Source organism: Tachyglossus aculeatus, chromosome 3 (assembly GCF_015852505.1).
Source record: "Tachyglossus aculeatus isolate mTacAcu1 chromosome 3, mTacAcu1.pri, whole genome shotgun sequence".
NCBI classification, from domain to species: domain Eukaryota; kingdom Metazoa; phylum Chordata; class Mammalia; order Monotremata; family Tachyglossidae; genus Tachyglossus; species Tachyglossus aculeatus.
The window spans coordinates 45,858,657-45,880,999 of record NC_052068.1 but is presented as its reverse complement, the minus strand read 5'-3'; the positions used below and the strand labels follow the sequence as shown (position 1 = coordinate 45,880,999).

General features: G+C 46.4%; 1 protein-coding gene across 1 annotated transcript in view; it reads left to right on the top strand.

Moving 5' to 3' along the window:
• The first annotated feature begins 5,400 nt into the window (after window positions 1–5,400).
• SIRT1 (sirtuin 1) overlaps window positions 5,401–22,343 on the top strand; it is a 38,993-nt gene continuing 22,050 nt past the window's right edge. Inside the window, exons 1-4 of the mRNA XM_038743380.1 lie at window positions 5,401–5,485; window positions 5,567–5,668; window positions 10,934–11,050; window positions 17,301–17,542. Of these exons, the coding sequence (XP_038599308.1) occupies window positions 5,401–5,485; window positions 5,567–5,668; window positions 10,934–11,050; window positions 17,301–17,542 (546 nt within the window). The remainder of the gene's footprint in view (window positions 5,486–5,566; window positions 5,669–10,933; window positions 11,051–17,300; window positions 17,543–22,343) is intronic.

The window sequence follows — 22,343 nt, the reverse complement described above, 5'->3', positions numbered from 1 at the left end:
TTGTACATATTTATTCTACTTATTTTATTTTGTTAATATGTTTTGTTCTGTTGTCTGTCTCCCCCTTCTAGACTGTGAGCCCCCTGTTGGGTAGGGACCGTCTCTATATGTTGCCGTCTTGTCCTTCCCAAGCACTCAGTCCAGTGCTCTCCTCACAGTAAGCGCTCAATAAATACGATTGAATGAATGAATGAATGAATTTTATTTTGTTAATCTGTTTTGTTTTGTTGTCTGTCTCCCCCTTCTAGACTGTGAGCCCGCTGTTGGGTAGGGACCGTCTCTTTATGTTGCCAACTTGTACTTCCCAAGCGATTAGTACAGTGCTCTGCACACAGCAAGCGCTCAATAAATCTGATTGAATGAATGGATGCTCTGCACACAGTAAACGCTCAATAAATCCGATTGAACGAATGGATGCTCTGCACACAGTAAGCGCTCAATAAATACAATTGAATGAATGGATGCTCTGCACACAGTAAACGCTCAATAAATCCGATTGAACGAATGGATGCTCTGCACACAGTAAGCGCTCAATAAATCCGATTGAATGAATGGATGCTCTGTACTTCCCAAGCACTTAGTCCAGTGCTCTGCACACAGTAAGCACTCAATAAATACGATTGATTGATTGCACACAGTAAGCGCTCAATAAACCCGATTGAATGAGTGGATGCTCTGCACACAGTAAGTGCTCAATAAATACGATTGAATGAATGGATGCTCTGCACCCAGTAAGCGCTCAATCAACCCGATTGAATGAGTGGATGCTCTGCACACAGTAAGTGCTCAATAAATACGATTGAATGAATGGATGCTCTGCTCACAGTAAGCGCTCAATAAATCCGATTGAATGAATGGATGCTCTGCACACAGTAAGCGCTCAATAAATACAATTGATTGATTGCACACAGTAAGCGCTCAATAAACCCGATTGAATGAGTGGATGCTGTGCACACAGTAAGCGCTCAATCAATCCGATTGAATGAATGGATGCTCTGCACGCAGTAAGCGCTCAATCAATCCGATTGAATGAATGGATGCTCTGCACACAGTAAGCGCTCAATAAACCCGACTGAATGAGTGGATGCTCTGCACACAGTGAGCGCTCAATCAATCAATCAATCAATCGTATTTATTGAGCGCTTACTGTGTGCAGATCACTGGACTAAGCGCTTGGGAAGTCCAAGCTGGCAACATATAGAGACGGTCCCTACCCAACAGCGGGCTCACAGTCTAGAAGGGGGAGACAGACAACAGAAAAAAACATATTAACAAAATAAAATAAATAGAATAGATATGTACAAGTAACAGAACTAAATAAATAGAGTAGAAGCAGCGTGGCTTAATGGAAAGAGCCCGGGCTTTGGAGTCAGAGGTCATGGGTTCGAATCCCGACACTGCCACTTAGCTGGGTGACTTTGGGCAAGTCACTTCACTTCGCTGTGCCTCGGTTACCTCATCTGGGGACTGGGACTGTGAGCCCCATGTGGGACAACCTGATAACCTTATATCTCCCCCAGCGCTTAGAGCGGCGCTTTGCACATAGTAAGCGCTTAACAGATACCATCATTATTATTATTATTGCTGGCAGCCGGCTCTTCTCGCGTCCCCCGGGTGCTGGCCGCGGAAGGCCCGTTTGGTGGTGTGTATTCAGCTCCCGCAGTCCACGAGAGACCCCCGCGGGGTCCCGAGAGCCGGAGGAGCAGCCCGTCGTCCAAACAGTTGTTTTCCCCGTCCCTCCCCGGCGGCCTCTTGGGTGAGCCTAGCTCTGTGGTGTTAGGTTCGGCCTTGTCGTCCGGCTCCCCCTTCTAGGCTGTGACTACGACTGAATGAATGGATGGATTCAAGCGCTTAGTACAGTGCTCTGCACACAGTAAGCGCTCAACAAATACGATCGATGATGCTCCGCATGCAGTGAGCGCTCAATAAATACGATTGAGTGAATGAATTGGGTGCTTACTGCGTGCGGAGCACTGTACTGAGCGCTCGGGAAGGACAAGTTGGCAACATACGGAGACAGTCCCGACCCAACAGGGGGCTCACAGTCTAGAAGAATGAATGAATGCTGTGCACACAGTAAGCGCTCAATAAATCCGATTGAATGAGTGGATGCTCTGCACACAGTAAGCGCTCAATAAATACGATTCAATTCAGTCATTCATTCATTCAATCATATTTATTGAGCGCTTACTGTGTGCGGAGCACTGTACTAAGCGCTTGGGAAGTACGAGTTGGCAACATATAGAGACAGTCCCTACCCAACAGTGGGCTCACAGTCTAGAAGAATGAGTGAATGCTCTGCACACAGTAAGCGCTCAATAAATACGACTGAATGAATGACCGCTCTGCACACTGTAAGCGCTCAGTAAGTCCGATTGAATGAGTGGATGCTCTGCACACAGTAAGCGCTCAATAAATACCATTGAATGAATGACTGCTCTGCACACTGTAAGCGCTCAGTAAGTCCGATTGAATGAGTGGATGCTCTGCACACAGTAAGTGCTCAATAAACCCGATTGAATGAATGAATGCTGTGCACACAGTAAGCACTCAATAAATATGATTGAATGAATCGATGCTCTGCACACTAAGCGCTGAATAAATCCGATTGAATGGATGCTCTGCACCCAGTAAGTGCTCAATAAATCCGATTGAATGAATGAATGCTGTGCACACAGTAAGCGCTCAATAAATACGATTGAATGAACGGATGCTCTGCACGCAGTAAGCGCTCAATAAATCCGATTGAATGAATGGATGCTCTGCACACAGTGAGCGCTCAATAAATCCGATTAAATGAATGGATGCTCTGCACCCAGTAAGCGCTCAATAAATCCGATTGAATGAATGAATGCTCTGCACCCAGTAAGCGCTCAATACATAGGATTGAATGAATGAATGAATGCTGTGCACACAGTAAGAGCTCAGTAAATCCGATTGAATGAATGAATTCTGTGCACGCAGTAAGCGCTCAATAAATCCGATTGAATGAATGAGTGCTCTGTACACAGTAAGCGCTCAACATATACGATTGAATGGATGGATGCTGTGCACACAGTAAGCGCTCAATACATATGATTGAATGAACGAATGCTGTGCACCCAGTAAGCGCTCAATCAATCCGATTGAATGAATGGACGTTCAGCACGCAGTCAGTGCTCAATCAATCCGATTGAATGAGTGGATGCTCTGTACGCAGTAAGCGCTCAACACATACGATTGAATGAATGGATGCCCTGCACCCAGTAAGCGCTCAGTAAATCCGATTGAATGAATGAATGCTGTGCACCCAGTAAGCGCTCAGTAAATCCGATTGAATGGATTGATGCTCTGCATGCAGTAAGCGCTCAATCAATCCGATTGAATGAATGGACGCTGTGCACACAGTAAGCGCTCAGTAAATACAATTGAATGAATGGATGTTCAGCATGCAGTCAGCTCTCAATAAATCCGATTGAATGAATGAACGCTCTGCACGCAGTAAGCGCTCAGTCAATCCGATTCAATGAATGAATGCTCTGCACGCAGTAAGCGCTCAGTAAATACGATTGAATGAACGGATGCTCCGCACACAGTAAGCGCTCAATAAATCCGATTGAATGAATGAATGCTCTGCACCCAGTACGCGCTCAATAAATCCGATTGAATAAATGGATGCTGTCTGTGCACACAGTAAGCGCTCAGTAAATACGGTTGAATGAATGAATGCTGTGCACCCAGTAAGCGCTCTATCAATCCGATTGAGTGAATGAATGCTGTGCACCCAGTAAGCGCTCAAAAAATCTGATTGAATGAATGAATGCTGTGCATGCAGTAAGCGCTCAGTCAATCCGATTGAATGCATGAGTGAATGCTGTGCACCCAGTAAGCGCTCAGTCAATCCGATGGAATGCATGAATGAATGCTGTGCACCCAGTAAGCGCTCAGTCAATCCGATGGAATGAATGGATGTTCAGCACGCAGTCAGTGCTCAATCAATCCGGTGGAACGAATGGATGCTCTGCACGCAGTAAGCGCTCAATCAATCCGATTGAATGAGTGGATGCTCTGTACACAGTAAGCGCTCAATCAATCCGATTGAATGAGTGGATGCTCTGTACACAGTAAGCGCTCAGTACATAGGGTTGAATGAATAGATGCTGTGCACACAGTAAGCGCTCAGTAAATACGATTGAATGAATGGACGGTTCAGCACGCAGTCGGCGCTCAGTCAATCCGATTGAATGCATGAATGAATGCTGTGCACCCAGTAAGTGCTCAATAAATCCGATTGAATGAATGACTGAATGCTCTGCACCCAGTAAGCGCTCAATATATACGATTGAATGAATGGATGCTGTGCACACAGTAAGCGCTCAATCAATCCGATTGAATGAATGAATGGACGCTGTGCACGCAGTCAGCGCTCAGTCAATCCGATTGAATGCATGAATGAATGCTGTGCACCCAGTAAGCGCTCAGTCAATCCGATTGAATGAATGAATGAATGCTCTGCACCCAGTAAGCGCTCAATATATACGATTGAATGAATGGATGCTGTGCACACAGTAAGCGCTCAGTCAACACGATTGAATGAATGGACGTTCAGCACGCAGTCGGCGCTCAGTCAATCCGATTGAATGAATGAATGAATGCTGTGCACCCAATAAGCGCTCAGTCAATCCGGTGGAATGAATGAATGAATGAAGGAAGGGGGGGGGCGAAAGCCGCGGGTCGCCGCTGGGGGGCGCCGGAGGGGGCGCGGCCGGACGGTCACGTGACCCTTTTAAATCTCCCGCAGCCGGAGCGGGGGGGCGGAGGGCGAAAAGGGAGGAGCGGCCGGAGGGGGGGGGTCACGTGACCCGTTTAACTCTCCCGCAGCCGGAGCGGGGGGCGGAGGGCGAACAGGGAGGAGCGGCCGGAGGGGGGGGGTCACGTGACCCGTTTAACTCTCCCGCAGCCGGAGCGGGGGGCGGAGGGCGAACAGGGAGGAGCGGCCGGAGGAGGGTCACGTGATCCGTTTAAATCTCCCGCAGCCGGAGCGGGGGGCGGAGGGCGAACAGGGAGGAGCAGGAGGAGGGGGGGGTCACGTGACCCGTTTAACTCTCCCGCAGCCGGAGCGGGGGGAGGAGCAGGGAGGAGCAGGAGGAGGGAGGAAAGGCCGTTGGGAAGATGGCGGACGAGGCGGCTCCGGCCGCCCTGCAGCCCGGCGGGGCCCCCGCGGCGGACGAGGAGGAGGAGGAAGAAGAAGAGGAGGAGGAGGAGGAGGAGGAGGAGAAGAAGGAGGGAGAGCGGGCCGCGTCCCCCTCAGCCGCCGTCGGGGAGCCGGCCCCCAAGAGGCCAAGGACGGCCGGGGCCGGCTGCCTCCTGAGGGAACACAGCGGCGGCGGGGGCGGGGGCGGGGACGGGGCGGCCGCCGCCATGGCCGACGGCGGAGGCGGAGGCGGAGGCGGAGGAGGAGGAGGAGGCGGCCCCGCCGTGCCGCCGCCGGCGGAGGAGGAGGAGGGCGAGGCCCCGGCGGCGGCGGGAGGAGGAGGAGGAGGAGGAGGCGGAGACAATGGGCCGGGCCTGCCGGGCCTGCCCCGGCCCGACCCGCCGCCGCCCCCGCCGCCGGACGACGATGAGGAGAACGACGACGACGACGACGACGACGACGACGACGAGGCGGCCGCGGCCCTGCTCTACCCAGGTGCGCCTCTCCCCCCCTCTCAGGACAACAACCATGGCGTTTAGGAGCGATCGAGTTCTACTCCTGGTAGTAGGAGTGATAACGATGACCACGGCGGCATTTATGAAGCGCCGACTGGGTGCCAAGCGCCGTTCTGAGCGCGCGGGAGGTTACGGGGTGATCGGGCGGGCCCACGGCCTTCATCCCCGTTTTGAGGTAACTGAGGCACAGGGAGTCAACCAGTCGATCGTATTTATTGAGCGCTTACTGTGTGCGGACCACTGGACTGAGCGCTTGGGAGGGACAAGTTGTACTACTGTTAGTAGTAATAATACTACTATTATTAGTAGTAATAATGCTGCTATTAGTAGTAGTAATAATACTACTATTAGTAGTAGTAATAATACTACTCCCCCCCACCCCCCCATCTTACCTCCTTCCCTTCCCCACAGCACCTGTATATATGGATATATGTTTGGACATATTTATTACTCTATTTATTTTACTTGTACCTATCTATTCTATTTATTTTATTCTGTTAGTATGTTTGGTTTTGTTCTCTGTCTCCCCCTTTTAGACTGTGAGCCCACTGTTGGGTAGGGACTGTCTCTGTATGTTGCCAATTTGTACCTCCCAAGCGCTTAGTACAGTGCTCTGCACATAGTAAGTGCGCAATAAATACGATTGATGAGGATGATGATGATAAAGACGGTGGCATTTATCAAGCGCCGATTCTTGTGCAAAGCACTGTTCTAAGCGCTGGGGAGGTTACGGGGTGATCAGGTTGGCCCACGGTCTTCATCCCCATTTTGAGGTAACTGAGGCACAGGGAATCAATCAATCGTATTTATTGAGCGCTTACTGTGTGCGGAGCACTGGACTGAGCGCTTGGGAAGGACAAGTTGTACTACTATTATTAGTAGTAATAATACTACTCCCCCCCATCCCCCCATCTTACCTCCTTCCCTTCCCCACAGCACCTGTATATATGGATATATGTTTGGACATATTTATTACTCTATTTATTTTACTTGTACCTATCTATTCTATTTATTTTATTCTGTTAGTGTGTTTGGTTTTGTTCTCTGTCTTCCCCTTTTAGACTGTGAGCCCACTGTTGGGTAGGGACTGTCTCTAGATGTTGCCAATTTGTACTTCCCAAGCGCTTAGTCCAGTGCTCTGCACATAGTAAGCGCTCAATAAATACGATTGATGATGATGATGATGATAATGATAATAAAGACGGTGGCATTTATCAAGCGCCGACTCTGTGCAAAGCACCGTTCTAAGCGCTCGGGAGGTTACGGGGTGATCAGGTGGGCCCACGGTCTTCATCCCCAGTTTGAGGTAACTGAGGCACAGGGAATCAATCAGTCAATCGTATTTATTGAGCGCTTACTGTGTGTGGAGCACTGGACTGAGCGCTTGGGAAGGACAAGTTGTACTACTATTATTAGTAGTAATAATACTACTATTATTAGTAGTAATAATACTACTCCCCCCCATCCCCCATCTTACCTCCTTCCCTTCCCCACAGCACCTGTATATATGTATATATGTTTGTACACATTTATTACTCTATTTATTTATTTATTTTACTTGTACCTATCTATTCTATTTATTTTATTCTGTTAGTATGTTTGGTTTTGTTCTCTGTCTTCCCCTTTTAGACTGTGACCCCACTGTTGGGTAGGGACTGTCTCTAGATGTTGCCAATCTGTACTTCCCAAGCGCTTAGTCCAGTGCTCTGCACATAGTAAGCGCTCAATAAATACGATTGATGATGATGATGATGATAAAGACGGTGGCATTTATCAAGCGCCGATTCTTGTGCAAAGCACCGTTCTAAGCGCTGGGGAGGTTACGGGGTGATCAGGTTGGCCCACGGGGGGCTCACGGCCTTCATCCCCATTTTGAGGTAACTGAGGCACAGGGAATCAATCAATCAATCGTATTTAATGAGTGCTTACTGTGTGCAGAGCACTGGACTAAGTGCTTGGGAAGTAGAAGCTGGCAACGTATAGACACGGTCCCTACCCAACAGTGGGCTCACAGTCTAAATGGGGGAGACAGAGAACAAAACCAAACATACTAACAAAATAAAATGAATAGATATGCACAAGTAAAATAAATAAATAAATAGGGTAATAAATATGTACAAACATATATACAGGTGCTGTGGGGAAGGGAAATAGGTAAGGTGGGGGGGATGGAGAGGGGGACGAAGGGGAGAGGAAGGAAGGGGCTCAGTCAGGGAAGTTAAGTGGTTAAGTGGCTTTCCCAAAGTCACACAGCTGACAATTGGCGGAGCCGGGATTTGAACCAATGATAATAATAATGGCATTTATTGAGCGCTTACTATGTGCAAAGCACTGTCCTAAGCGCTGGGGAGGATCCAAGGTGATCAGGTTGTCCCACGGGGGGCTCACAGTCTTCATCACCAGTTTACTGTTGAGGTAACTGAGGCACAGGGAAGTTAAGTGGCTTGCCCAAAGTCACACAGCTGACAATTGGCGGAGCCGGGATTTGAACCAGTAATAATAATGATGATGGCATTTATTGAGCGCTTACTATGTACAAAGCACTGTTCTAAGCGCTGGGGAGGATCCAAGGTGATCACGTTGTTCCACGGGGGGCTCACAGTCTTCATCACCAGTTTACAGTTGAGGTAACTGAGGCACAGGGAAGTTAAGCGGCTTGCCCAAAGTCACACAGCTGACAATTGGCGGAGCCGGGATTTGAACCAAGAACAATAATAATAATAATGGCATTTATTGAGCGCTTACTATGTGCAAAGCACTGTTCTAAGCGCTGGGGAGGATCCAAGGTGATCACGTCCCACGGGGGGCTCCCAGCCTTCATCCGCATTTTACATTTGAGGTAACTGAGGCACAGGGAAGTTAAGTGGCTTGCCCATAGTCACACAGCTGACAATTGGCGAAGCCGGAATTTGAACCCATGACCTCTGACTCCAAAGCCCGGGCTCTTTCCACTGAGCCACGCTGCCTCTGTCTCCTCCCGTCTGAGCAGACTGTCCCGCTTTGCATATTTACCTCCTCCTCCCCTCCAGCTACAAACTTGCTTTTTCTCTGCCCTCCTGCCCCCTCCCCCTCCTGGCCACCCTTTCCTGGAGCTCATAATGAGAAAATCATTCTAATTTCTAATTCATTCTAAATCTAAGAGCAGCAGCGTGGCTCAGTGGAAGGAGCACGGGCTTTGGAGTCCGAGGTCATGGGTTCAAAAATCCGACTCCTCCACTTGTCAGCCATGTGACTTTGGGCAAGTCACTTCACTTCTCTGGGCCTCAGTTCCCTCATCTGTAAAATGGGGATGAAGGCTGTGAGCCCCCTGTGGGACAACCTTATCACCTTGTAACCTCCCCAGCGCTTAGAACGGTGCTTTGCACAGAGTAAGCACTTAATAAATGCCGTTATTATTATTTCTGCTCACGTCATCTCCCCCGTCCCATACGTGCGACTGCCTGCACCTCCCTAAAGTTCTCCTTTGATAATGGTGGTATTTGTTAAGCGCTTACTATGTGCCAAGCACTGTTCTAAGCGCTGGGAGAGATAGGTAATCGGGTTGACCCATGTGGGGCTCACAGACTTCATCCCCATTTTACAGATGAGGGAACTGTGGCACAAAGTCAAGTGACTTGCCCAAAGTCACTTGAACCCACTAGCAAGTCCTTTCTAGAGCCACTCTCTTTCTGGGGCCCTATTTTAAACTTTTTTTTTTTTTTTGGAGATGGGAATAATTCTCAGAAGCTAAACAGATTCCCCCCGGGAAGGAATAAGCAGGAATAATAGGGAATAAGCCCTCGATCATAATAATATTTGTTAAGCATTTATATGCCCCAAGCGCTGGGGTAGATACAAGGTCATCAGGTTGTCCCACGTCGGGCTCACAGTCTTAATCCCCATTTTACGGATGAGTAACTGAGGCACAGAGAAGTGAAGTGATTTGCCCAAAGTCACACAGTTGATAAATGACGGAGCAGGGATTAGAACCCAGGATCTCTGACTCCCAAGCCCACGCTCTTTCTGCTAAACCCCGCTGCTTCTCATAATATGCAAACTGATCCTTATCTGCTCCATTTCCCTTTATACTACAGGCTATCTAGTATTTGAGTGCTGCTATTTTTAAGCATTTTTTTTTTAATAGCCCTTCTAATGAGTAGTCGGGAACTGCAGGTCTTGGTGGAGTCTCTCCAGTTGTTACTCACGTAGGCAAAGATTGTTCTTTGATGAAGGAACCACCTTCATCCTTTATGTTACTGTTACGCTTCCCAACTTTCGGAGCTAGGGTGCTGGTAATCTGCTTTCTATCACTAGTTGAGACACCACTGTTTTAAGGAAACTTTAGGGTGAAACATCATTTTGACGAGTAACCTCTGATTGTCGTAATATGATCAACAGTTTTTTTGTCTTTTGTGAGTGAGAAGTGACTTGTTTTAATCTATTTTCTAGAACATCCTGGAACTAAGGACATATTTAAAGTTATATTAACTAGTGAATTGGGATGATTTATTTCATTTTGGTATGTGAAAATATGGTAGTGAGTTGACAGCTTTGGTTTTGAGGAATGCACTCTTACTCGTATTTGAAAGCTCATAAAATCCACATTGCTCGTGGTTGACTCCTTCTGAGCATAAAAATGTTGCTTTTCTGAAGCTTTGCTTGTCTTCAGAGAAGTGGCGTGGCTTAATGGAAAGAACCTGGGCTCCGGAGTCAGAGGACGTGGGTTCTAATCCCGGCTCCGTCACTTATCAGCCGTGTGACTTTGGGCAAGTCACTTAACTTCTGTGGGCCTCAGTTACCGCATCTGTAAAATGGGGATTAAGACTGTGAGCCCCATGTGGGACAACCTGATTACCTTGTTTCAGGGTTTAGAACAGCTCTTGGCACTTAGTAAGTGCTTAACAAATACCATAATTGTTATTGTTGTCGTTCAAGGGTGGAACAAATTAAATTGCCCTCACTTTCTGAGTGTGTAGATGCTAAATTGTGTATCTGTTGTGACTTAAACACACAGATCTGGGTTGGAAAAAAGCTGCCAGTTGTTATTGCAGACCAAAACAAACTGGGCAAATTGCTAGCCAAGAGAAAAATCTCTGCAGCCATATTAAGTTCACTGACATATTTTTTTCATTGTGGAGGGGATAGTGGAACTGATTGTAGCAAGTTTTTAACAGAAGTTCTAATCTCTGAGTGTTGCTTGTTTTAGAGGCAGCCTTAAATTATGCATTCTTATGTTTTTGGTTTGTTTTTTGTTGTTTTTTTGCAGATGACCTACTATTTAGTGATGAAGTTATTGCCAATGGTTTTCATTCCTGTGACAGTGATGAGGATGATAGAGCCTCCCATGCAAGCTCTAGTGACTGGACTCCAAGACCCCGAATAGGTACAGTTTCCTTCAGTTTGAAGTCATTACTTCCTTCCTTCTTTTGTTCACTCGATATTCATTTTCTTGAATTTTTCTTTCCTCCGCTTACTGCAAGGAACTTCCACTCCGTTGTAACACTGTCTTATTTCAACGAGGCAGGTGCAAAGATTACCCTCTTAGCTATTAAAGTAGGGTACTCAGTTTGATATAACTGTTGGAATGATACTTAACCAGAACTGGCTAGCGAGTCCATATTAAACCGAATTCCTAGATGCTGATCTCTTAATCAGGTTGGATTTGACAAATGAAGGGAATATGGACTTGTGACACCTTTACCGTGTAGGAGAGCCAAGAGTTCATCTGAGCACACAGAGAAGCAGCGTGGCCTGGTGGAGAAAGAATCGGCCTGGGAGCCAAAGGACCTGGGTTCTAATACCACCTCTACTGATTGCTTGTTGTGTGACCTTGAGCAAGTCACTTCCCTGTGCCTCAGTTTCATCAGCTGTATAATGGGGATTACATCCTACTCCCTCCTGCTTAGACTGTGTCCAGCCTGATAAATTGCATCAACTCCGGTGTTTAGAACAGTGCTTGACACATAGGAAGTGTTTACCAAATACCACAAAAACAAAACTAGCTAAATTGTACTCTTGCCAACATTGTTAAATGTCAGAGAATATAAGCGTTCAATAAATAGGATCGAATGAATGAATAGAAGTTATCCTGTAAGTTTGACTTACAAACTAGCTTATTTTACAATAACAAAAAAATCCATTAGAATGAGTCAGTCTTATCATCATCATCAATGGTATTCATTGAGCGTGTTTATGTGCACAGCTCTGTACTAAGAGTTTGGGAGAGTACAATAGAGGTGGTTGATACAAACCATGCTGTCATGCTAAGACATCATTTGAAAGCAGACATTTTTATCTGGCCTGAAAAAGCTGATACTGTTTGCTTAGGGCTTTAGTGAAATTCAAAAGAGGTGAAAGAGCCCCCCGGGTACCCCATCAATAGTATTTATCAAGCATTTAGGGTGTGCAGAGCGCTTTGCTATGCACTTGGAAAAATACAATCCAATAATGTCGGTGGGCAGGTTCCGTAACCGCAAGGAACTTACAGTGTATGGGAGGAGGCAGACATTAAAATAAATTGCAAGTAGGGAAAATAGAATATGAAGATATTCATATATGCTTCGCAACGTCTCTAAAATCCGCCCTTTCCTCCATCCGAACTGCTACTATGCTGATCCAAGCACTTAACTACTGCACCGGCCTCCCTACTGACCTCCCCTGCCTCCTATCTCTCTGCACATACTCTGCTCTTCTGTCTGGATTATTTTTTCTGAAAAAAATTATTCAGTCCATGTCTCTCCACTCCTCAAGAACCCTCCAGTGTCTGCCCACCCACTTCTGCATCAAACAGGAACTCTTTGCCGTAGGCTTTAAAGCACTTCCTCAGCTTACTTCCTCCTACCTTAGTTCACTGATCTACCAATCAATCGTATTTCAATCAATCGTATTTATTGAGCGCTTACTGTGTGCAGAGCACTGTACTAAGTGCTTAGCACCGTACTAAGTGCTTAGCACTGTACTAAGCGCTTAGCACTGTACTACACTGTATCACAGCCCAGCCCACACACTGCTCCTCCAGCGCCAGCTTGCTCGCTGTGCCCCGATCATGTCCGTCTCGCCACCACCCCCTTTCCCACATCCTTCCTCTGGCCCCAAACCACCACTCTCCCCACCTTCAGACCCTTATTAAGGTCACTTCCTCTGTGAGAGGTCATCTCCGATTAAGCCGTCTTTTCCCCAACTCCCTTTCTGCGTCATCTGTACACTTGGACCTCTACCCTTTGGATACTTGGCATTCAGCTCCTCCCTCAGCCTGACGGCACTTAATTAATAAATAATTGATTTATGTTAATGTTCATCTCCCCCCTCTAGACTGTAAGCTCATTGTGGGGAGGGAATATGTCTTCCAACTCTTTTACTCTCCCGAGGGCTCAGTATAGTGCTCTGCAGACTTGTAAGCATGCAAAAAGTGCCATTGATTGATTGCTGAGGGGCTTAAAGGGTACCTCTTAGATGGACTCCCACGCAGGACAGAGACTGTCTAATCTGATTACCATGTGTCTACTACCCCAGCGCCTGAAACATAGTAAGTACTTAAACACCACAGTTATTTAGTTGCTGTAGTCCTCCAGCAACTAAATTCACCGCTTCCAGGGCAGAAACGCTGACAGATTCACCTTGGGCAGCACTGAATTTATAGTTGGACTGTTAACTCTAGGGTGATAATTAAGGGTGTTCCTTGACCACAGTGGCAATCCCCAGCAGTTGGACACTGTAGGCAGTCTGTCACACATGAGTTTCAGAAAGGATTATCCTCTAGCTAGTGGACATCAGGGTTCAATCGATCAGTCATATTTATTGAGCACTTAACTGTGTGCAGAGCGCTGAACTAAGCACCTGGGATAGTACAGCATAACCATATAACAGACACATTCCCTGCCCACGGCGAGTTTACAATCTAGAGGGAGTTTACATGGAACCCATGTGAACTGCCCCCTGGATATTCAATTGGCAGTGGGCAGAAGACAAGGAAGACAGTGCAGAGTTGCCCTGGGCCAAACCCAAAATCAGGTTCGGAAAGCAGAATCCATGTGAAGTGTAGTGCACTGCCGTAATCTGTTTGTTGTGTCACCTTTCTACTTGTTTTGTTGTCTGTCTCCCCCTTCTACGCTGTGAGCCCATTGTTGGGCAGGGACCATCTCTATCTGTTGCCGATTTGTACTTCCCAAGCGCTCAGTACAGTGCTCTGCACGCAGTAAGCGCTCAGTAAATACGATTGCATGAATGAATGAAAGGAAGAGCTAGGCTACAAGAGCGTGTGCAAGTCCGAGAGAGCCAGGGTGGCATAGCCTCCCACCCTTATATAACCACAGCTTTTGTTGTACAGGCACACGTCACATTCGCACGTCGTGTCTCTGCCCATCCCAAGTCTCAGGTCTTCCTCCTGCAGGTAGGGTCTCAAAGACATGGGGCATTCATTCCCAGCTAAAGGACTCTACACACAGTCTTTCACACCCGCTACCACCACCGCTCATGGAGATACATAGTCCTGGGCCTTCGCTCAGGCCAGAGTCTTCATGGAGGGGCTCTGTGCCCCTTATGAAAGAGTTGACTCTCAGTTTTCAGATGGGCAGGGCTCCTCCCAGCATTCGGTGTTATCCCATGAGGGCTTCCCCAGGTGTTAGCAGGGGCTTCTGGGGTCTTCATGGGGTCCATTTCCCCCTTTCCTGGCCAGACCATGGGCACTACGCATAAACACAGTTGCTTTCCCACCCATACTCCAAGAGAAGCAGCGTGGCTCAATGGAAGCAGCCCAGGCTTGGGAGTCAGAGGTCATGGGTTCAAACCCTGACTCCACCAATTGTCAGCTGTGTGACTTTGGGCAAGTCACTTCACTTCTCCGGGCCTCAGTTCCCTCATCTGTAAAATGGGGATGAAGCCTGTGAGCCCCAGGTGGGACAACCTGATCACCTTGTATCTTCCCCAGTACTTAGAACAGTGCTTGGCACATAGTACTTTTAGACTGTGAGCCCACTGTTGGGTAGGGACTGTCTCTATATGTTGCCAATTTGTACTTCCCAAGCGCTTAGTACAGTGCTCTGCACATAGTAAGCGCTCAATAAATACGATTGATGATGATGATGATAGTACGCGCTTAACAAATGCTATATTTATTAATTTATTTATAGCGCCTCCTCCTCAGGGAACGAACCCTTTTTAAAAAAAGTTACTGCTGTAAATGAAGATAGGTAGAACTTGGCAAGACTCTAAATTAATAATAATAATAATAATGATGATGGCATTTGTTAAGCGCTTACTATATGCAAAGCACTGTTCTGAGCACTGGGGAGGATACAAGGTGATGAGGTTGTCCCATGGGAGGCTCACAGTCTTAATCCCCATTTTACAGATGAGGGAACTGAGGCCCAGAGAAGTGAAGTGACTTGCCCAAAGTCACACAGCTGACAGTTGGTGGAGCTGAGATTTGAACCCATGACCGCTGACTCCAAAGCCCGGGCTCTTTCCACTGAGCCATGGTGAATTTAAACGCCTGTAATCATTTCTACACTTCCCACCATTCATTTGGGTGCACAGGTCATTAATCGCAAGGACCTGCTAAAACAGAAGTTGTAACAGCTTTCTGGGGACTTTTTAACAAAGCTTTTGAAAATCTGTCACATTAGGCATTACCTAACCTTAGTGAAGGTAAGAGCCCTTTCTCTTCTTCCCTTCTCTCTGTTTTATATCTGCTAAAACCTTGCATATCATAAGGCTTTTGTTCTGTGGAGTTGAAATTGATGTCCACTGGACGCCTTTTATTAGCTCTGTATTTTAATATTTCGTCTCTAAGCTTCATTTGGTCTCATCATCATCATCAATCGTATTTATTGAGCGCTTACTATGTGCAGAGCACTGTACTAAGCGCTTGGGAAGTACAAATTGGCAACATATAGAGACAGTCCCTACCCAACAGTGGGCTCAAAACCGCACATCTTCTAATCCAAAGACTACCCGAGGTCAGTCTTGGGAAAGTCAATGGAGAGTTGCCAAACCCAGAACCATGTTGGGAAAGCAGAATCCCTGTGAAATGTAGTGCACTACCGTAATCTGTCTGCTTGTTTTGTCACCTGTCTATTTGTTTTGTCACCTTTCTACTTGTTTTGTTTTCTGTCTCCCCCTTCTACACTGTGAGCCCACTGTTGGGTAGGGACCATCGCTATATGTTGCCGATTTGTACTTCCCAAGAGCTTAGTACAGTGCTCCGCACACAGTAAGCACTCAATAAATGCGATTGAATGAATGAATAATCTGCTTTATTGGGGCGTGTACTTTGCCACAGTTCAGCTGAGGACCAAAGTCTGCCAATTGAGGTTGGGTAGACAAGGACCGTTACTTTTAGATTATGCCCCCCTGATTGGTCTGGGAGTCTGGCCCACTGTGGGCCTGTGTTGGGATTCTGGCATCTCGGCTCCTCACTTTCCTCTCCTGTCCCTGTGCCTGTACTGGGGACTGCCTGTCTTGGTCTTGTTTTCTGATTAGGGGAAGGGATCCCATTCCCACTCTTGTCTCTGACTTTCAACTGGCTTTGTCCAGCAGAGTGTAAGCACCCCGCAACCAGGGATCACAGCGTCTTTGAGTTCTTTCGTAAACGCCCCAAGTACCCAGAGCATGTTCTGCACACAATCTCGGGGTCACCTACCACCCCTGCACCCCTCCAGAAGCAGAAAATGGGCAGTACTTTGGTATATCTTTGTAGTACCATGTTTACGGAGCACTTCCTGCATTTATATATTGTCTTTCACTCTGAGAGCTTGAGGCACTTTCCTCTGTACTTTTTCATTGTACTGTCATACCACAGAATAAGAAAAGACTAGCGGAATCAGAAGGGAATAGAAAGTTAATGGAAAAAAAGGGGGATAGAAAGAGTAAATTTATTTATTTATTTATTTTGTACATATCTATTCTATTTATTTTATTTTGTTAGTATGTTTGGTTTTGTTCTCTGTCTCCCCCTTTTAGACTGTGAGCCCACTGTTGGGTAGGGACTGTCTCTATATGTTGCCAATCTGTACTTCCCAAGCGCTTAGTACAGTGCTCTGCACATAGTAAGCGCTCAGTAAATACGATTGATGATGATGATGAGTAAATAGTGGCAAACTCAAGTAGGCAGCTCTTGAATCAATCTTATTTATTGAGCGCTTCTGGGCGCAGAGCACTGTTCTAACACTCTTCTAGACCGTGAGACCGTTTTTGGGTAGGGACCGTCTCTACATGTTGCCGATTTGTACTTCCCAAGCGCTTAGTACAGTGGTCTGCACACAGTAAGTGCTCAGTAAATATGATTGAATGAAAGAATAATATAACCAGTTTGGATATATTTTCTGCCCAAGTCTAGAGGGATGAATGAACTTTCAAAGGTTTTTAGATAATTATTCCCTCTAGTACCAATGGGAGTACTGGCAAAGAAGCTAGCTTGTAATGTCAGGTGATCTCAGTTCATTATGAAACATACCTAATATTTGCACCCTTTGCCCAGTTAAGCAGAAACGTCTTATTAGTGTTTCATCAAAGGTTTTGAAATTTATATTTCATCACTCTTTAACAATATTTCAATTTTAAAAAAGGCTTTTGGAACAAAATATGCTGATCATATTTAAAAGTCTGTTTAATTGACCCTTTCTTCTTTGCAACAGGTCCCTATACTTTTGTGCAGCAACATCTCATGATAGGCACAGACCCACGGACGATCCTTAAAGATTTGTTACCGGAAACAATCCCTCCTCCCGAGCTGGATGATATGACACTGTGGCAAATTGTTATAAACATTCTTTCGGAGCCACCAAAAAGGAAGAAGAGAAAAGATATTAACACAATTGAAGATGCAGTGAAACTCTTGCAAGAATGCAAAAAAATAATCGTGCTAACTGGAGCTGGGGTATGTGTAACTTATTTGAAGGTTAAGTCTGAGGAAAGCGGTGCACTTGATATCCAGTGTTCCCTTTCTCAAGCCCGCAAGCATTACTTTTACACTAAATACTATTCTACTGCTGTTTAATGGAATTTGGGTGGTCATAACTAATAAAAGGCATGTAAAATGCTCTGACACACAAGCCTACAGGGAACAATTGCCATTGTAATAATAATTGTGGTATTTAACTGCTTACCGGTTCCAGGCACTGCACTAAGCACTAGGGTGGATACAAGCAAATTGGGTTGGACACAGTCCCCCTCCCACATTGGGCTCACAGTCTCAATTTGCATTTTACAGATGAAGTACCTGAGGCCCAGAGAAGTGGTTTGCCCAAAGTCACACAGCAAGCAGGTGGCAGAGCCAGGGTTAGAACCCATGACCTTGTGACTCCCAATCCTGGTCTCTATGCACTGCACCGTGCTGCTCTTCTACTTAGTGACTTTAAAAATCCCCCAGCCTCTCTCCAAGCAACCCTCAAAAGGCCCTTCTTCTCTCATCTTTGTAACAGAGCCGACACTCCCAAAATTCAGAACCTTATTCTGGGACCCCTTTTCCGCTTCCAACAGAGGAATAAGAAATTATTTGTCCCTCTGTAAATGACTGGGTCTTGCCCATCAAGATGCCCACCTGTCTCCTCCCAGTACTACCAAAGTCCCCGGCAACTTTCCTTCCTCCATGGGGAGCTAACTGAATCCTGGCAGGAGCTTCCCAGAATAAGGACCTGCCGAAGATAGTAGCTTTATTTTTGGAAAGGCAGGAAAGATCTTTATGCTTGGACTGAAAGGATCAGGTTAGCTGTAAGAAAGCAGTGTGATCTATTGGAGAAGACCGTGGTTCTGGGCATCAGAACTGGGTCCCAGCCCTGCCTGGGCTACTCTGTGTGACCTTGGACAAGTCAGTAAATTGGTTTGTGCCCCTAGTCATCTGTTAAACTGGAAAAAAGGTGCCACCTTTCGCTGCCTCTTAGATTGTAAGCCCCATGTGGGACAGGGATTGCTTCCAATCTGATCATCTTGTCTCTTTCCCAATGCTTAGCCCAATGGTTTAACGCATAGTACATGCTTAGTAAATGCCATTTTTATCATTAGGTAGAGTCTGCAACTGAATCTGTTTTTAAGCAGCATATCTTAGATTGCTCTCTTTCTCAAACTGCCCTTAAAGCTGCTTAGGGAAGCAGCGTGGCTTAGTGGAAAGAACCGGGGCTTGGGAATCTGAGGTTGTGAGTCCTTATCCCACTTCCGCCACTTGCTAGCTGTGTGACCTTGGGCAAGTCACTTCACTTCTCTGTGCCTCAGTTACAAAATGGGGATTAAGATTGTGAGCCCCACCTGGGACAACCTGATAAACCTGTATCTCCCTTAGGGCATAGAACAGTGCTTGGCACATAGCGCTTAACAAATACCATCATTATTATTAAAGCATCTTGGAGGTGGTCCATGCTGGCTCCAGGTAGAGTGGCCAGCCCGTAAGAGCATTCCTGGCAGGACAGCAGGAAATCCTTTCGATTCCACCTTCACAGCATCGCTCAAATCCGCCCTTTCCTCTCCATCCAAATTGCTATCATATTAATCCAATCACTTGTCCTACCCTGCAGTGATCAGCCTCCTTGCTGACTTCCCCGTCCCCTGTCTCTCCCCACTCCAGTCCATACTTCACTCTGGTGCCTGGATCATTTTTCTACAAAAACGTTCAGGCCATGTTTCCCCATTCAAGAAACTACAGTTTTTGCCCACCCTCCCTCCTCGTATCTGACAGACAATTACTAACCCCCTCTTCAAAGCCTTATTGAAGGCACACCTTCTCCAAGAGGCCTTTCCCGACTAAGCCCTCCTTTCCTCTTCTCCCACTCCTTTTTTTTTTGCCCTGACTTGCTCCCTTCGTTCATCTCCCAGCCCCACTGCACTTATATACCTATCTGTCCTATCTGTAATTTATTAATGTCTGCCTCCCCCTCTAGACTGTAAGCTTGTTGTGGGCAGGGAATGTGTCTGTTTATTGTATTCTCCCAAGCACCTAGTACAGTGCCGTGCACACAGTAAGTGCTCGATAAATATGATTGAGTGAATGAACAAATGACAGGCAAGTTGTTTTTTTTATTTATTTGTTTGTTTTTGTTTTAATGGTATTTAAGTGCGTACTATGTGCCCGGCAGGGTTCTAGGCACTGGGGTAGATACAAGATAATCAGGTTGAATGCAGTCCCTGTCCTACATAGGTCTTACAGTCTTAATCCCCATTTTACAAATGAGGTAAAGGAGGTCCTGAGAAGTGAAGTGTCTTTCCGAAGCTCACCCAGCAAACAAGTGGCAGAACCGGAATTAGAACCCAGGCCCGGGCTGTATCCATTAGGCCATGCTGCTGCTCAGCATAGAGTTTGATGAACTCTGAGAAAACCCTAGTCATCTTGGGCTCAGAGCCTCACCTCTCTTTCTTCTCCCTTCTCTTTTCCTCCGTCTGCAATTTCAGGAGAATTATAAATCACTCGAAAACGTGGCATAGCTGGGAAGGGCCCCACCTTCCAATTGGTACTTTTGTGTCCCCTCGGTGTTTGGCAAATATTAAACGCTAAATATCATTATATTGGAACCATTTGTTCCTATGTGACTAACGCTAGTCCCCTTTTTCCCTGTTTCATTTCCAGATTGTGAGTCCTCTGAGGGATGGGAACTGTGCTTAATTCCCACCAGTGTATTTTTTTTTCCCAGGTCACTGAGTGCTCAACACATGATAAGCGCTTAATATTCTTTACAAGTACCTCCGGTCACAATTCAGCCTAGTAGGCCTGAAGAACATACGGACCATGCAGGCAGGGAGATTTTTGCTCCTGAATTGTGACCTTACACATGCCTCCTGTTTGGGCCACAAAGATAACAGCTGCTGCTTAAGTATCAATCGGTAATATTTATTGAGTGCTTACTATGTGCAGAGCTGTCTGTACTAAGTGCTTGAGAAAGTACGGTGCAACAGAACTAGCAAACACGTTCCCTGCCGATAACGAGTCTAGAGGCACGGTAGCTGCTTCCTCCCAAGTTCAGTGAAATATTGAATAAAACTGTTTGCTCCTAATGTAGTAGAATCCATATGAGTGTAGTGTGCTTTGGGGTAGAGATGACAGAACTCTTAATGATGATTTTCATCCCAGCACTTTAGAACAGTGCTTTGCACATAGTAAGCACTTAATGAATGCCATCATGATTATCCCTAGCTAATAAAAAGCAGCTTAAGAAGCATCAGGGTCTGGTGGAAAGAGCACAGACCTGGGATCAACTGACCTGGGCTCTAATTCTGACTCCACTACTTGCCTGTTCTGTGACCTTAGACTTTTCTGTGCCTCAGTTTCCACATCTGTAAAATGGGAATTCAAAACACTCTCTCCCCACCTTAGACTGTGAGCTCCATCTGGGGTAAGGACTGAGCCTGACTTGATTATCCTCTGTCTACCTCCCAGTGCTCTGTACAGTGCTTGGCACGTAGTAGTTGCTTAACAAGTAACACAGTTGTTACTATCGTTTTTATCTATTATTTTTATTAATAGTAGATCATATTTATTATATGCTCTGCGCGGAACACTATACTTAGCATTGGGAGAATACAGTACAACAATAAATAGACACATTCCCTGCCTACAATGAGCATACAGTTTAGAAGGGGAGACAGACATTAATATAAATTACAGTTATGTACCTAAGTGCTGAGGAGCTGGGATGGGGGATGAATAAAGGGAGCAAGTCAGGGTGATGCACAAGGGAGTGGGAGAAGAGGAATGGAGAGCTTAGTTTTGGAAGGCCTCTTGGAGGGGAAGTGCCTTCAGTAAGGCTTGAGGAGACATAGGGGGCAAGGAGAGAAAAGTCATTGTCTGTGGGATATGAGAGGGAGGGCATTCTTAGCCAGAGGCAGGACGTGGCGAGATAAACGAGATCGAGGTACAGTGAGAAGCTTAGCATTAGAAGAGCGAAGTTCATTGTCGTATTTATTGAACATTTTCTGTGTGCAGGTCACTGTACTAAGCACTTGGGAGAGTACAGTATAACAATAAACAAAAATATTCCCTGCCCACAGCGAGCAAGTGTGCGGGCTGGGTTGTAGTAAGAAAGTAGCAAAGTGAGGTAGGAGGAGGCAAGATGATTGAGTGTTTTAAAGGCAGTGGTGAGGAGTTTGATGAGAGGTAGGTGGGCAACCACTGGAGTTCCTTGAGAAGTGGGAAAACATGGCCTGAACATAGTTGTAGGAAAAGGATCTGGACAGCATCATTGCCTCTGATTGGAAAGAGGCAAGAGGTAGGAAGATCAGCAAAAAGGCTGGATAGGATATGAGATTGAGTTAACATGGTAGCTGTTCGGATGGAGAGGAAAAGGTGAATTTTAGCCATGTGATGAAGGTCAAACAGACAGGATTTAGCGGTGGATTGAATATGTGGGTTGACTGAGAGAGAGCAGTCGAGGATAACGTCAAGGTTACGGACTTGAGACAGGAAGGATTGTGGTGCCATCTACCGTGATGGGAAAGTCAAGGGGAGGACAAGGTTTGGGTGGGAAGATAAATGTTGTTTTAGGCATATTAAGTTTGAAGTGAGGGGAGGACATCCAAGTAGAGATGCCTTGAAGATAAGAGGAAATGCGAGACTGCAGAGAAGGGGAGAGATCAGGGCTGGAGATGTAGATTTGGGAAGCCGTGGGAGCGAATGAGTTCTCCAAGGGAGTGGGTGTAGATGGAGAATGGAAGGGAGCCCAGAACTGAACCTTAATGTTGTCATTACTGATAGGAAG